The 16117-nt window shown below is 41.1% G+C and overlaps 1 protein-coding gene across 2 annotated transcripts in view; it reads left to right on the plus strand.

Annotated features, from left to right (window-relative positions):
* LOC131458375 (roundabout homolog 1-like) overlaps positions 1-16117 on the plus strand; it is a 128738-nt gene that overhangs the window by 86733 nt on the left and 25888 nt on the right. For both annotated transcript variants that reach the window (XM_058627431.1, XM_058627432.1), the window contains 4 exons: positions 4727-4884; positions 12703-12823; positions 14288-14426; positions 14530-14657. In XM_058627431.1, the coding sequence (XP_058483414.1) occupies positions 4727-4884; positions 12703-12823; positions 14288-14426; positions 14530-14657 (546 nt within the window). The remainder of the gene's footprint in view (positions 1-4726; positions 4885-12702; positions 12824-14287; positions 14427-14529; positions 14658-16117) is intronic.

A 16117-nucleotide genomic window follows, 5' to 3' on the forward strand; every position in this document is an offset into this window, starting at 1 on the left:
ATGTTTTCTTTTTTGTTTTTTTTTTGTCAAATAAGTGTTTGAGCTGGAGATGATGATGATTGTCAAACACTGGGAAACATGGAGACTTCAGGACAGTGTAATAGATGCCAGTACTTATTTTTGTCTCAGCCTGGTCTCAGTCCAAAGGGCCATGGCAAGAACAGAGAGGGAGTTCCAGTTTCAGCCTCCCTTTTTCATTTGAGTGTTTACATTTTACTAACACAGTCTGGTGCACGGTATGCTTTCTGTCTTTTTTTGTTTTTGATTTTTTTTTCTCACCCCCTTCACACCATGTTGAATCAGTTAGTTTGAATGAAATTTGAAAGGCTAACTGGATGTTAGCACAGTAATAACTATAAGAACAGTAACAACTCTGACAAAACCAACACTCATAATGTGCCAAGGGCCAGTGAAAGTGCCGATTTTTTGTGGGAAGATAAAATGCAAAAGTGCTGAAAGATTTATAAAAGTACTGAAACATTTAAGAGTCAGACAACAAAAACAAAAAGTGAGATAATAAAATATATTAAAAAAAGTGAGGTGCAATAAATTGAAATGCACTTTTAGGCACGTTTATTGTCCATAAACTATAATCGACACTATGAGCAGCCAAGACTCAAGAACCAGTGCAAGACATCACGATATTTATTATATTTAACTACAACTTGTCATTTTTACACTTTGGTTTTTTTTAAGTTTCAGTTTCACTGCAGAATAAAGTCATCTTAGACTAGACCAGGCTCTTGGTCTAAACTAAAATGAGTTTATAGATTGAGGGCTGTTCTTCTGAGCCTGAGAGAACATGTTTAAGTGTCACACCATTTAATCCTCTGACAAAGAAAACTGTAAAAAAATGCTCATGTAATTCATAAGTAACATATGTGGCACATTTCCCTGCTTTCACGCGCCATATGGAAATTATAAACAAATCAAATAAACAATCTGGAAATGCCAGCTATTCTGTGGTTGCCAAAAAAACTCAAATCTGTCAGGCGGCATCGTGATTGGCTGAATGCTAATTGCATTTTTTTTTTTCTCTGTAATACGAGTTGGAGGCAGAAACATGCTCCCAGTCTGTGTTTGGCAAACCTGACCTGATATTAAAAAAAGCATGAGTGCCTTACAGTAGTGCTGATGTTGACTTTGGGACAAGCATGTGATTGCTGCACCAAATTACCTTTACAGCTGGAGTTACAGCGTGCACATAAAAAAGAGATACGGGTGAGGGTTAGCTACGACTGTGATGACAAAAGGTGCTGTAGTCGCTTCTTTTAATGATGTCGTGTGATAAGATTACTGTGTGCGCCCCTATCCCACCTCTATCTCCTGGGCTGGATTGTCCTGGATTGTGCAGAGAGGATTATTGGAGCTGTGCTGCAGTAGGCCGTTTTTCAAGCGCAGGCTCAGGCTGTGGAGGACTCACAACAAGTCAGACACTGTCAGATTCAAGTTAGGGAGGCCAAGGGCTGATGCTTTGAAGTGGGCTTTGAGATTCTCATCTGAAGGGATCATATGGTTGGAGGGGTGAAATAAAGCGAAAAAGGTGCAAAGCTCCAGCCAAACTGGCTTCAGAAGCTGTACGGGAGTTTTTTTTCTCACTGTTAAGAATGGTTTAAATCAGTGGTATAGAGTGGACGTCATGTATGAATCTCTTGAGAATTGGGTGGCACACTAATAGTGCGCAAAGCATCACTATAGAGATGCAAGAATGAAAGAAACGAGGGAGAAACAAACAAACAGAGAGCAAATTAGAAGATTTAAGTGGCAGTTTGATTTTTGTTTCAAGGGTTTTTGCATGAGATACTGAAATTGTTGAATTTGATTCATACATCAACAATGCACTGTTGTCACTGAGAACAGACAAGGACACTCACGCTCACTGAAAACATGGCTGCCAGTGAGAAACAAGACACACACAGAAGAAAACTAATATCTTATTATCTTAAGAATATGTGTGCTGCTTTGCTTTACTATTCAATCGCCTTTTCTGACTGAAAACTGTAAACCATTCACTCTCCTGCACCAAAGTCCATAGAGAAAATCTGTGTTTTTAGCTCACAGGGACACTGAAGCTGGCCTTCTGCTGCCTTTTTTTGTGAAGTTCATGTCATTTCAGGGAAAATTGGAACAAATTTCAAACATCAAAATCACAAAAAAGTGTGTCGTTAATGGACCGTGGTGCTGGAGAGTGAGTGCTTTACAAACCAGTGAACATGTTCTCAAGATATCCTAAACTTAAGCATTTTATTGGTGAGGCTTTGTCAAGTGGTTATCACAAAAACTACAACTATCTCTGTACGCTGTAGCTATTATGAGCCTGTAATCAATGTATGCCATGGGAAAAACATTCTTACAATCAGAGCAGTCATCTCAGGACGTCCACATGTTACCAATCACCCTCTAATGTTTAAAAATGTATGCACCCACCAAGCTTTCTTTTCCTCATTCTTCCTGTCTGTGCAGCCTGGTTTAGCAAAGGCCACAAACTAAGGGGATTTCAGACTAGAGACGAACGTCAGCAACAGATATCGGGATATGTTTACAGATAAAGCTGAAATAATACAAGTTATCTAGAAAAGGACCAGACAAGACACACATGCATAGGAGCAGGATGGATACAAGGATCTGGAAAGGATGAAACAACCTTAGTTTGGGTTTTCAGAGGCACTGTATTTTCATTTCTGTGTGGGCTGGCCTTGCATGGTTACATGGCCATGCATCATTTCCTATTATAATGTAATAAGGGGATACATTTTCCCTTCTGAGAATATAAACACTCCCCTTTTTACAAACGCTCCATCAGGATTATTCGTGTGCTTACGCAGCACAATAATACAGTAAAACACGCAAAAACCTGCCAACTTGCTCAAACACATAAACGTGCTTACTCACTTATGAGAACATTTGTCGCTACATAACCTTTGCATGCCTCCTTTGGTTTGGTCTAAACTCTTTATGTCCTTTTTTTTACACTCACTATGGCTATCAGCAAAAATAAATCTCTAACAAAGGGGCTTGATGAAAATGGTCTTTCAAAATGGAGACATATGGACCTCACAAGATAGTAAAAACAGATGTGTAATCTTAATACTCGCAGAATTGAAAGATAGTATCAGTCAATCAATCAACACACAGTCACACACACACACTGTACATGCAGTCGCGATGGTCTCGCTTTCTTCCTGTCTGATGTAACCTCAGCCATGTTTCTGTATCCCTAGAGGAATGCCTTTTATCATGTGACATGGTGGTGTTGGCCGTGGCGGCATGGAGTGTGTGTGTGTGTGTGTGTGTGGGGGGGGGGGGTTTGGGTTGTCAGACAGCTGTTTCCCATCAGCACTCACTCAACTGCAGTCAGCCAGTCGCAACCCATGCTCACAGGATCAGAGGGGCCAAAGCAGCGGAGCGTAGCTCATAAGGAGTTGCGGCCGGGGCCAAAAAAAATTATACCTCCAATTAGAAGGGTCGTCCCAATTTGTTCCCCCGCGATACCCACCACGCCGCTCATCAGGCATCTCAGGCTCTGCTTCCTTGGCGTCCATCTCAGCGTGGTGTTACGCACAAATCCGTGTCCAGAGGTGAACGGGTTGCTGCCATCTGGGAGCGATTAGGTATTTTTTCCCCATTGTTTCCTGTCTTTCTACCCCCTTCCTCAACCCGGCTCCAAACTGCTGTTCTGCTGTAGCTCTGCGTTGGCTCAGCTCACTCAGCTTGTTCAGGTTCTAAGCCCCCCATTGTAATTTAAGACTGGGAACACTTAGCAGCAGTCACTCATGCACAGGCATCTACATTAGCACATGCTGTTCACCTCATCAGGAGCTGGATTCTGCTCACTTATATGAACATATGGAAGGTTGTTTGCATTAAAAATGTAAATGCACTTTCTCTCCTCTGCTGAAATGTTGCGGATCATTTTTGCTGATATCCATCATTGTTCCAAGGTTGTAGAATGCCTTTTTCTTTATAAACGTGCTCCTGCTCATGCCGTTTGGAGCTGTACAGTGAAGTGAGGAGATCTTTATGTGCAGTCTCTGGTGGAGACAGGCAGGAGCTGCCGGTGACCACTGGAACTCCTCTGTTGGGCTACTTGGAATAGATGCAAGTTTGGCTTCTGGCTGCAAACTTGTGCACAGGCTAAGAAAGATGATAAATTGCCGCCATAGATTTTCTGCCCCCTGCCAGGGAAGCCATCTGGAACCTTACCTTTCTGCCAGTATGTTTTTATGCACAGTTAAGTCCAGCTACAGTTGTAGCTCAACTACGCCATGTAATTGGACTCCTGCCCTTGTCCCAGCACACAAGAACTTGCAGGGAATCAAACAGGGAATTTAGTGCTAGGTGGTAATATCCCAACCTGTTCTCATCCTGAGAGTTTCACATACTGCTGCACAGTGATGTCCCTCAGCATCACGGGACAGCTGTCAATGAGTTGACCTCATACAACATGTGTGTATATGATGATCAAGCGTGAATTAACCTGGTGTAATAAATCTTTTTCCACATAAAGTAGTAGGACAAAACACAAGTTTTACCAGTAAAGTTAATTTGAGTTCACTCTAGGTTTAAAAGAGCCATGCTATTGTTCACGTACGTGATAGTTTAAGAGTAAAAGCTCGCTCACTTGCTCCACTTACTCACTCAATCATTCATTCACTCACTCAAATGTATTCTTTGCCCTTACAACATCAGACACTATTAACTGTGTTTTTCATTCTGTGTTTTCCAGTTTTGCGCGATGACTTCAGACAGAACCCTGTGGATGTTATGGTGGCGGTGGGTGAACCTGCGGTGCTGGAGTGTCAACCGCCACGAGGGCACCCTGAACCCACCATCTCCTGGAGGAGAGATGGAGTTACTCTAGATGACAGAGATGAACGTATCACAGTAAGTGTTGCCATAATTCTGACGACAGGATACAACAAAGTACTGTTTTATGGTCATTATTAGTCATTCAATGTCAGAACAAGGTAACAGATGTTCATCACAGGTTCTCAGGACGGAAGGTGACATTCAAAATGTTTATTGCTTATTGCTGTGTAGACAAAGGTAGGTCAGTAGAAAGTTTGATATTGAAACGTATTGGGCCGCCATGGCCAAGTGGAAAGAGAACTTGTAACCGGAGGGTTGCCAGTTTGAGTCCCCACCAGGTCAAAGGGCTAGGGCACCCCTGAGCAAGATACCAACCCCCTGGGCACCAGGGCACTGCCCACTGCTCCTAAGGGATTAATAAAATACAAGGGAAAAAAAAATAAAGACAAGTAATAATGATGATAATTATGTTTATATATATTATAAACATAATATATATATATATATATATATATATATACATATATCTGTGTGTGTGTGTGTGTGTGTGTGAATGAATGAATGAATGAATTCCTTAAAATCTTTCCTTACCTTCACATTCACATTGAACAGGAGTCCTAAAGTAGTAGTCATAAAACATAGATAACCTTCAAGGTCCTTACATAAATAGAAATGGCTCGTGTAAATCTTTGGTATTTGTTTGCCCTTTTCATAACTCTAAAGAACCAATTACCTGTTGTCCCCTCAGTCTTTGTAAAATATAATAAAAATACAGAAGAGCAAACGTGCAAAGTCAGAATCGATTTAGTGGTCACAAGAACACTAAATGTCAATATGATCTTCACTTGTGCTGATGCAAAGCTGAAAAGGCAACAAGACAAGAAAATGTAAGTCCATAAAAAAACGAAGGAGTGCACATTATTTATACGTCAAAATGCCAAAAATACACAGGATGAGAGGGCAGCTGAGCAAACAAGTGTCATCTAATGACCCATAGCATGGTGGTAATTTGATATTATATATTGTTTTGGGTCACATATTACACAGGAGTAATTTTCATTTTGTGTACACTAAAAATAGTGAAACAGTGTTTTTTTAAGTGTTTATTTGAAGTACTGTGCCATTTATGCCCCCAGTGGATGGCTGGGACCAGGAACCCATCTGAGACTAAATTCAGCGGCGCACTTTCCTAAAGAAAGCTTTTGTAAACCCCTCTCTTCCCTCAATGAAATCCATCGAGAAAATCAACAATTTTCACATTACAGCACACATGGAGTTGTTGATCCACTGCTGCGTCCATCAACACATTCAGGTGTGTTATTTTGTGACTTCAGTGTTTGAAATTCTTTGTTCAGACTTAGTGACACAAACTCACCAACAGTACTTTGAATTGCCCTGGCAGCCATGTTTTCAGTGAGAGTCAGCATCTCTGTTTCAAGCTTGTTTGGCTAGTACTTTAGCCTGGCAAACCAGACCTACATCAAGATGTTTGGTCTGGGCACACACAATTGGCAGGGCTCAATCCGAGGGGCGGGTTAAACGGTTGTCTTTCAAATTCCCTCTGCATGCAATAAGACAGCGCTACGACCAATCAGAGCCACGAAGAAGGTGACACAGTCAGAACAACGGAAAATAGTCCATGGGGAAGTGTTCTGCGTATGGTGCGTGGCAAAGTTTGATGGAGAGATTCCTGTGTAAGCCAACAAATGTAATGGAGCCCAATGACTGTTGGCGTTTTTGCGCAAAGAATATGAGAATTGTGGGCGTGGTTGTACATTCAGCAAGCATCTTCGAAAACAGAAGAAACCCCAAAGTATTGCCGAGATTACTGCATGTTGGAGTGGCGATAGAGAAGACATCGGCAAAGTCGAACAGAATTTGTAAGCGGTGTCTCACCTTTTTATCGAGACTTGAACGTCACTTGCTGGTGGAGATGGGTGGCCTACTACTTGCCTACTACCCACAGCCTGTGGGCAAGTGGAAAGGGAACTTGACTTGTAACCGGAGGGTCGCCGGTTCAAATCCCCACCCGGCTAAAAAGGGCTGGGGTACCCCTGAGCCAGTTACCCAATCACCAATGCTCCCCGGGTTCTACTCAGTGTGGCAGACCACTGCTCCTAATTCTAGGATGGGTCAAATGCCGAAGAATACTTTCCCTAAGGCGATTAATAAAACTTTATGTAGCAGAGGGACTACACACAGAACGGTCGCAACTCTGTCGTCATTATATTAAGCCCGCCCACCGACTCTATACACGATGTGATTAGGCGAACCAGAGTTTGGATTTTGCAGCTCGCGAGCTGACGAGGACTTTCTAGACGGAACCATGGCTGCAAACCCTGGCTAGTGTGTGTATAGATTTCTAGGCTACTAGTAACATACAACTACACTTAGAAAAACCTGAACGATCCCTTTAATCAGATGGGTTAGCAAGAAAAGGATCCCCAGTCCCTTGACTCAAACATATAACCAGGTATAAGAATATTCTTTTGCATGTGCATGTTTATGTGTCGTGTATTTGTATAAATGTCTTTGTAGAAGCAGACGATTTGAATGCTCGTGTTAGTGCAGTGACAGGTAGAAGCTCTCTGAGGGAACGTGACGGACAGAGCAGCAATGTATGATTCAAGGAGAGGCATGGATCAGAGACGAAGGGGGTTGGCGGGGGGGTTCTCCTCTGAGGCAAATACAAAGGCTGCTTTTTGCTTTGTACTTTCTGCGCGCTTGTCTTTGTCCGCTCTAATCAACTTTTCTATATGGAAATGTATGTCTTTGCCGTGAGGTTCATTCACAGACCGGCAGCAGACTCATTTACTGTATCAAGACCAAAACAGTCCGGCACAAGTGATTCACAGTTACTGTCATTCCTTTTGAATGTGTGTCTTGTGATGAGGAACATTAATTGTTGTTTATGAAGTGACGATTTCTTGAAATGTGTGAGTGTGATTGACACATTTTAACAGAAAAGGTTAGTCACACTAAATGCAGCAACGTGTGTGTGCCTAGAAATTATTCCTCAATTGATTTAAAAAGTTAAAAAAAAGGAAAGTGAACCTGCCAGTGGGTTAAGTAAACTTTGCTGGGCTAGAACCGTTAAAGCCTGTAAATTGAGCCACTTTCAGACTGTTTTGTGCCTTAAAACAAGGAAAAACTAGACAAAACTGACTGTGTTTACTTTAAGTGAATTTAAGAATGTATACCTTAGATTGTCTTATATTTGCACACACACATACTTAAGCTGTATACTGAAATTTGCATACTGAACTAAACTGTAATATCTTATTCAGACACCTTGATTTTAGTGCTCGAAGTGCACTTTCTTGAAACCTTTTTTGTTGCTGTGTGCAAAGCAATGGTAAGAAGAAAAAAGACTGAAACAGAGCAGATGAAAATTGAGGTTTCAGTGTCCTAGATGGAGGACAGACAAACCACATTTTGGATTTCTTAGAAATGGAATTTTCTGCTAAAAATGCCCATGGCTCTAAAAAAAGAAGAAGAAAAAAAGCTCTCAGCCTGCTCTTTAATCAACTACTGAAGTTGCTGGTGCAGCAGTATTTACAGCAAACAGCAACAAGTCAAAGGCAATGGTTAAAACAAGATCATCTTTGCAGTCCTGGAGGAATATCTAAAAGACTGCATCATCACACTGCCACAATGTGATACTGGCTCATCAGGGGACAGATATTACAGAGGCTTAGAAGACTGTGTGTGTTCATAAGTCTTTTTGAGGATAACCTCATTCACCTGGATTTAATTTGCTCCTTATGGAAATACGAGTGCTTATTAAATGTGATTGAAAGCGGTACGGCAAAGATTATGAGCCTAGATAGATCAATCCAATGACATTTTCGTAATTAGAAATGAAATATCTGCGTCATTTATTACCCCAATCCATATTTATAGCTGTATCATGTACCGTTTATAAATATTTGTGATATAATTGAAAGCAAGACTATTCTCCTTCTTGTGCAAATAAACCCACAAACTACTTTAAAAGGTTGAACTGATATAAATTTTTAATTTGTATACTATTTTTTTTTTTTTTTTTAACATGATTTGAATAATACAATGACAGTACACCTCAATAAAGAAAATGTTATATGTTTTAGTCAAAGATCACAGCAGGTCACTTATAGGTACACAGACATCTAATGAAGTGGCAGGAGTGCTCATCTGTTTCAGGGTACTGCCAGGGCACTGTGGTCTACTTCATTACCTGGTTGCAATGAGTGGTTATATGTCTTAATTTGACCTTTCTATCTATTTTTTTTTCCAGTCCAATAACTTAATAAATACTAGAGAGGTTTGTTCGTGAAATTCTCAGTCGATCAGCAGTTTTTTGAAAAACTGAGACCAACAACCCTGCCATTTTCAAAGTCACTTCCTCATTCTTTCTCATTCTAATGTATTTCCACATGCCTAAATGCTTGCTAAGTTGCTCTCATTGGTATTGTATTGGTAAGTGTCAATTTCAGCAGCAATGATCCGTGTAAAACAAACACTGGGAGTCCGTCCACCAACCTTTGTCAACACAGAGGGATATCAAGGCAAACTGATGATGTAAAGGAAGCTGTGGTTTCTTCATCACATTCCTCTTCTCCCTGGCCGCCATTTCTGCTGTTTTTCTAGTACAATGAAATGTTGAAGCAGGAGTGACATTTCTGTCACATGATTTTCAAAAGTCCTCTTTTATATGCGAATCTAGACATTGTGTGACGTCATGGCAGATTAAGATGCAGCAAAAATGAATAGGACCGGTGCTGGATTCAACCAGTGTTGCCAACTTAGCAACGTTGTCACTATATTTAAGTATTCAGACCCCTCAAGTGACTATAAATCGACTTTTTCTGTTGTTAGTGGAGACTTTTGGAGAGCATGTATCGTTTTCCTCTCATCAAAACAGCGGGAGCTGCCGTGGGCCCCTCCCTCGTTCCAAAGCACTCACAGTGGCCCTGTCCTCTCCTTGCGTAGCAGCTGCAGTCAGAGCAGATGTTCACCCCTTCACGTCCAGACTGCAAATTAATCACGCATGCTCGAAACCACCGCTGACTGAATGGTAAATGTAAAATAAATGACTCCACTAAAAAACTAAATAAAATAAAATAATAATATATATATATATATATATTAAAGTGGTTAAGTGGTTGAAAGTGTCTCTTTTGGGTCACTTTTTTCCAGTCCCAAGCCCAGATAAAGGATAATTTGGAAAGGTGACTTTAAAAAAAAAAAAAAAAAAAATGTAGTTATTAGCTATTCAAGAACAACAAGAACATCATTATATTTACTTTACAAGAACCTGGAGGGAAACAAATTGACACAGTCATTCAACTCTGGAGTCGACCATGCTAAAGATAGTGTCGTTGTCACTGGAAGGGTACGTGTTAGCATAACGTTAGCGTTAGCAATTAGCAGTGCTAACGCTAATTAGCACTGCTACCCACTGAAAGGGTACGTGTTAGCATAATGTTAGCGTGAGCAATTAACAGTGTAATGCACATAACTGCTGTGTTAACGTTGCTGCGCAGACTAGCGCTCGGTAAATGTTGTCCGAGTCCATGGTTTACCAAGAGTTAACCACAGAATCCATCACTCCGTCTTCTTCTGCTCACTGTGAGTTTGTGATTCACCTCAACCGTCTCTTTGGATCCGTGGGGATCCACTAAAATGTTCTCCTCTTAGCCTCAGCAACATCAACAACATCTATCCACCATCTTCACTGTTATTATGGAAACAGCCAGAGAACAGTTATCTGACATATTGTTTGAGTTAGTTCTATTGTCTCTAATATCTAAACATGTAAACTCTGTTCTGCTGAATACTGATTTGCGGAATTGGCAGAACCAGCTCCCATTGTTGCCCACTTTTACCCTTGTGATTACTAGTGGTTGGCACATTGCATGTAAAGTAAATATTGCAAAGCCACAAGTCATGCCTCAGTTTTGTTAATTCTTCCTTTTAAAAGTGCATTATGAACAGCAGACCTGGAATGTCAGCCAAAGCGAGACGACTCTTTATCTGATGGACAGTGTGACCTGCTTGTAGTGGAAGGTTAGCCTGCAGGAGGATGAGTAAATAAATGAAAAGGGCCATGGGTTTCATCCTTGCAGCAGCACTTTAATGATGTATTTCCTGTGTGAGCTGGTAAGTGGAGAGTGCCCACCAAGCAAGGTGCTGCTGTCTGCCATGACACTGAATCCCTCTGCATGCTTTTATGGACACTGCGCTGTAGGCGGCCTCCACCTCCGACCTCTTTTAAGAAATAACACCACCGTGCCACTACAGGCTGTGTGTCTCTAGCAGACTGGAGACACAAACTGCTATCTGGAGCCATAATAAAGGGTTTGAAAGTTTAATTGAAGTCGATGCCTGGGAGAAGGTTTTTTGATGTTTGGGGGCAGGGAATGTCCTTGTGTTTGTTTTCAGGTCTTTCTTCAGGTCGTGTTTCGCGGCTGTTTTTTCATGTCTGCTCACTGCTGCTGTGGCATCTCCTCTAACGCAGAGTGTCTGCAGACTATCAATACAGTGCCTCATATCCAAAGCACTGTGAAGACAGCTAAGATAGGCTGTGGGGGGTGGAGGATAGGATATGAAAAACTGAAAGCAGCATGTAGAGCATACAGTATATTTCCCACCCTCTTTGTTGTGTGTGTATGTGTGTGCTGATACCCATGAAGCTAAAAAAAGTTTGAGCAAGGCACACGGACTGAACATCGGATGAAGGAATCTACAAAGACACCATGTCTTTGTTCCCTGGGTTCTGTGTTAATGTAGCACCAGATATGAATTATGTAATTTTATAATGGGTGACCTTCTATGCAGCTTGAAAGGCAGCTCAAATCCCCTTCCTTAGATAAGGAGAAGCATACAGATGCAGATATGTACACCCGTATACTACACCATGTGCTGTTTAGCTATTGAAGTGGCTTGAACTAATTCTTATTTTTTTCATTAAATATGTCCACAGACATGTTAAATCCAAAGGTCCAAACGTCCATATGCATCTAAGAGTACTAATGTCTTGAGCAGAGACCTGTTGTTGTTGTCATGAGGTTGTCATTTTTGTAGCTGATCATGCAGTTGCATTTGAGGACCACAGGAAATTCCAGACACTGTGTTTAAATATGTGGCATTTAATTTACTGCATTCAAAGATATGGAAACTGCCCCATCATATTCATGTTAACTCTTGAGTTTTCTACAAGCCCTTATGTCCAGGATGTCTTGTCTATGTGACCATCCTTATGTGTAAATAATACCAATACTCGGACTGATACTGATAGTATCAGTATCAGTATCAGTCTGGCCGAAACCAGCGAGCCAGAAAAAAGTGTAAAATAAGGTATTATTGGAATTTGTTTCATATTAACTGCATGCTTTACTAATTACAGAATATTTGTTGGAGCATCATGTTAGCTTGGTGGTAAATGCATCAGCCCAACAGGTTCATAGTGTGGGAAACCACCTTTTTTAAGATGGCAATAACACCAATTCAGAATTTATATTATAACTTCTGAATTGATGGTTATAATACATTTAATGCATATTATTTAAAACATTTACACATACCTTTTGACTAAAAGTGCATCAAAACCCCAGATGTGTGTTTACACTGGTGACGGGTAATATGATAATAATAATAATATTCATGATGGGTTACTGGCATTAGCTGTCACAATAGCTTTTCACTGTTGTAGATGGTGTTTTTGACGTGCAGCACTTTCTGTAAGTATGGCATATGGGACCTTATAGCTGTGGCAAATGTCACAATTTCAGCAGTAAATTTGTTGAGATTGTTTACACACCTTGTAAACGCACATACACACAGCAGCGGACATACTGTATGGGCCAAATACAGCTGTATAAATATGTATTGTCCTTCTTTTTTTTTTTTTAGATCCGCAGTGGTAAGCTGATGATCACCAACACCAGGAAGAGCGATGCAGGGAAATACATCTGCGTTGGGACCAACATGGTGGGGGAGAGGGAGAGCGAAGTCGCTGAACTCACTGTGCTGGGTAAACTGTGCAGCTTTGTGATTGAAGTGTTCATTGTTCCAGTGTTTTGTTTTGGTTTTTTTTTCTTCCACTACTTTTTCTTATTGGTTTCATTTGCCCGTCCACTGTAGTGTTAAGTCATTGTCACTGGGGTGTAATAGCCTGTTAATTACATTGATTGTGCAGGACTGCCATCCAATCAGACAGCTTTGGAGAGGTTTCCAAGCAGTCATGTGTTGAAAATCCACCACCGATGCATCTGGTGCTCTCAAACCTCTCAAGAGCTCCACATGTTACCACTGACACCACCCTCCCCATGCTGCCTGCTGCTAGCCCCTTTTCTCCACCCTCCCTTCGTTCCTAATATTTCCCATGAAAATAGAGCTCTTATCAGCATCACACAGTGTGATGACCTTGGTTTAGGTTGGAGGGAGTACAGTACAGTGCCTCAGAGAGACTTTCAAGGTTGTGAGAGTCAGTCTGCTGAATACAGAAGCAGGTCAAAATATCTTATGCTGCAGTTGTTCTTCGTAAAATACTCTGGAGACTGTCATAGCCCTATCAACTGAATATTACATTTACCTTCACTGAAAGAAAAAAAATCAAATGGTGTGAAACACACAACTGATAATTCACAATGCTGTACATACTGTATCAAAAAAAGAGTTTATATGCCATTTATATGCAGTATCTAAATAATGCATGGAGGAAGAGGCTGGATGTGGTTTTTAATCAAGGGTTGCGCCGTCACGTGCATTGTTACTTAGCAACCTAAACCTGGGAGCCACTGAAATTACTGAAGTTGATGTAGCTTCCCTGAATGAACTTAAGAATTAAACTATCCATCCAGTTTCTACTGCTTTATCCTCCACATGAGGGTCGGGGGGGAACTAAACTAAATAAGAAAATTAAATAAAATAGATCACTAGTGCCACCAGTACCAGGCGTTCTGTATGGGGACCCGCTTTTTAAAGAGGGCAAACTATATTGACCCAAAAATCACAATACAAATCATGACAAGAGCAAATTAATGTAAAACATTTTAGGTTATTCCTGTAAAATCTTTTTGATTTGGTAAATGAATAATATCTGACATGTTAATGGTTAATGAATTAAAACTGAATGTCAGTCATGTTATTTAAAGTATTCACAAGTCTTAATTTAAAGTTAAAAAAAAACCGCCATGAGCCATCTATGGGTCCCACCCCATACTTTGGGAATCACTGTTGTAGATGATGGAGTACTACTTTTTTGTGCTTGCAAAGGTCTATCGCAATGGATGCAACTGTGTCACGCTTGCTTGTGTGTAGACACAAGCATTGAAGACACTATTTGTCTGCACAAAAGACGTTGCATGTGAACAACCCTTTAAGGCCCATTTTTACTAATTTTTACGCGGCTTAACATTCAGTGGTCTTACATTCCACCGCCACAAAATGCACTTCCATTGATATTTATGCTGCTTCCTGTTGTGTTGTTCTTCAGAGCGCCCAACCTTTGTAAAGCGGCCTAACAGCGTGGTGGTGTTGGCGGATGAGAGTGTGGAGTTCCACTGTGTCGTTCAAGGAGACCCTGTTCCCACTACCCGCTGGAGGAAAGACGATTCTGAACTGCCTAAGGGCAGGTAATGCGCAAATGCGTTCCCCATACACAGCCACTTATCACAGCACCGTGGTGCGTGAGCTTTCTCTTTCATCTCTATGGTTTGTATCCGTCCTTGCCTGCAGATTTGAAATCCTCGAGGACCATACTTTGATTGTTCGCCAAGTGACCTCCTCAGATGAAGGCTCCTATACGTGCGTGGTGGAGAACATGGTTGGGAAGTCGGAAGCATCCGCCACGCTCACTGTACACGGTCAGTACAACCTGACCCTCCCATGTAATGTCTTTCAACTCTTTTCTAAGTGTAAAAAAGTTCACACACTTTGTTCCAGGCCTCAGATTTTCCCTTCGTGGAAAAGTATTTTCAGAACAGCTGCCTCTAACAGAACTAATGCAGTGTTTTACAGTCACAAATGAGCACACACTGTCTTTTACCTCGCCCTTTTTGCCAAGACCGAGTCTTCATTATTGTCTTTTAGGAAGCCATTTCTCACAACACAGTACTGAGAGGCAGAATTATATCTGGGGTGTTTTCTTTTTTACTTCCTCGCTGAATGATATATAATGTGTGCAGCTGTCACAGATTCTAAATAATTAGCACTATAGGACCTTGCAGCAGTTTACAGTGCACTTCATGGTATGAACTGAGACGAGCACGCAGAGTAAATGTTTATGTGACCACGGAAAATGGATTCACTTGGTCTAAGCTGTCCTGCCACAATGACAGCCTTCAGTTTTTAAATCAGTCACAGGAAATGAGCAGTGTGACACCTCTCATGGTCGCACGCAGATGCACAGTATCTGTACACATAAACACACGCTACAGTGACACAGTGGGTGTCACAGACTGCGAGGACAGTAGGACTTAATTAAAGATAAGGCCGGGCTGGTTACACGCTGGGAAAATGACATGGTTCCAATTACATTGTCGTCCTCTCCCTCCCAAAACCTGCGAAAATGAGCATCATGGGGGAGCAAAGCTAATTTGGGCAGTGAATGGAAAAGGACAGCAATAAATGGTTGATGAGAAATTGTATTAAGAGAGGAAACTGATGCGTGTTTCATAATGAAAAAAAAGAAACAACTCTCTGTCTTAAAGGAATAGTTCAGGTTTTTGAAGTTGAGTTGTATGATTAGAGGCCACCAGAAAGGACCACAAGGAAAAACCGATTGAGCCAGTGATATTTTAAAAATATGTTTGCCCCTTTATCTCATCATTTTGGCGGGAAGCAAGTTTGTAAACCACTCACTCTCCCACACCAAAGTCCATAGAAAAAAAAAATCAGTGATTTTACATCACGGCACACATGAGTTGTTGATCCACTGCTGCCTCCATCGGTTAATTCACATGTCTTATTTTGTGACTTCGGTGTTTGAAATCCTTTGTTCCAGTTCGATAAAGTGACACAAATTTATCAAATGAGGCAGGAGCAGACCAGCAGCGTAATGAGTCCCTATACGCTCAAAATGAAGATATTCTCTAGGGACTTTGGTGTGGGGAGAAAGTGTTTTCAATGTGACCTACAATTTAGTTGCCAGGTGAAAAAAAGGGTGTCTGAAGATCAAGATTAAAGATCAAGCAGATATAGATATTGGTTTTGTATTACTTTTGTTCATTTAAAATCTGTTTTCCAATTGGGCAGCCAAGTTTTCAAGGTGACTTCAATTATTCCTTTAACCTCTGACTGAAGCTCAGCTATGGTTTAAGTCTTA

This window comes from Solea solea, chromosome 4 (assembly GCF_958295425.1).
Source record: "Solea solea chromosome 4, fSolSol10.1, whole genome shotgun sequence".
In the NCBI taxonomy this organism is placed as follows: Eukaryota; Metazoa; Chordata; class Actinopteri; order Pleuronectiformes; family Soleidae; genus Solea; species Solea solea.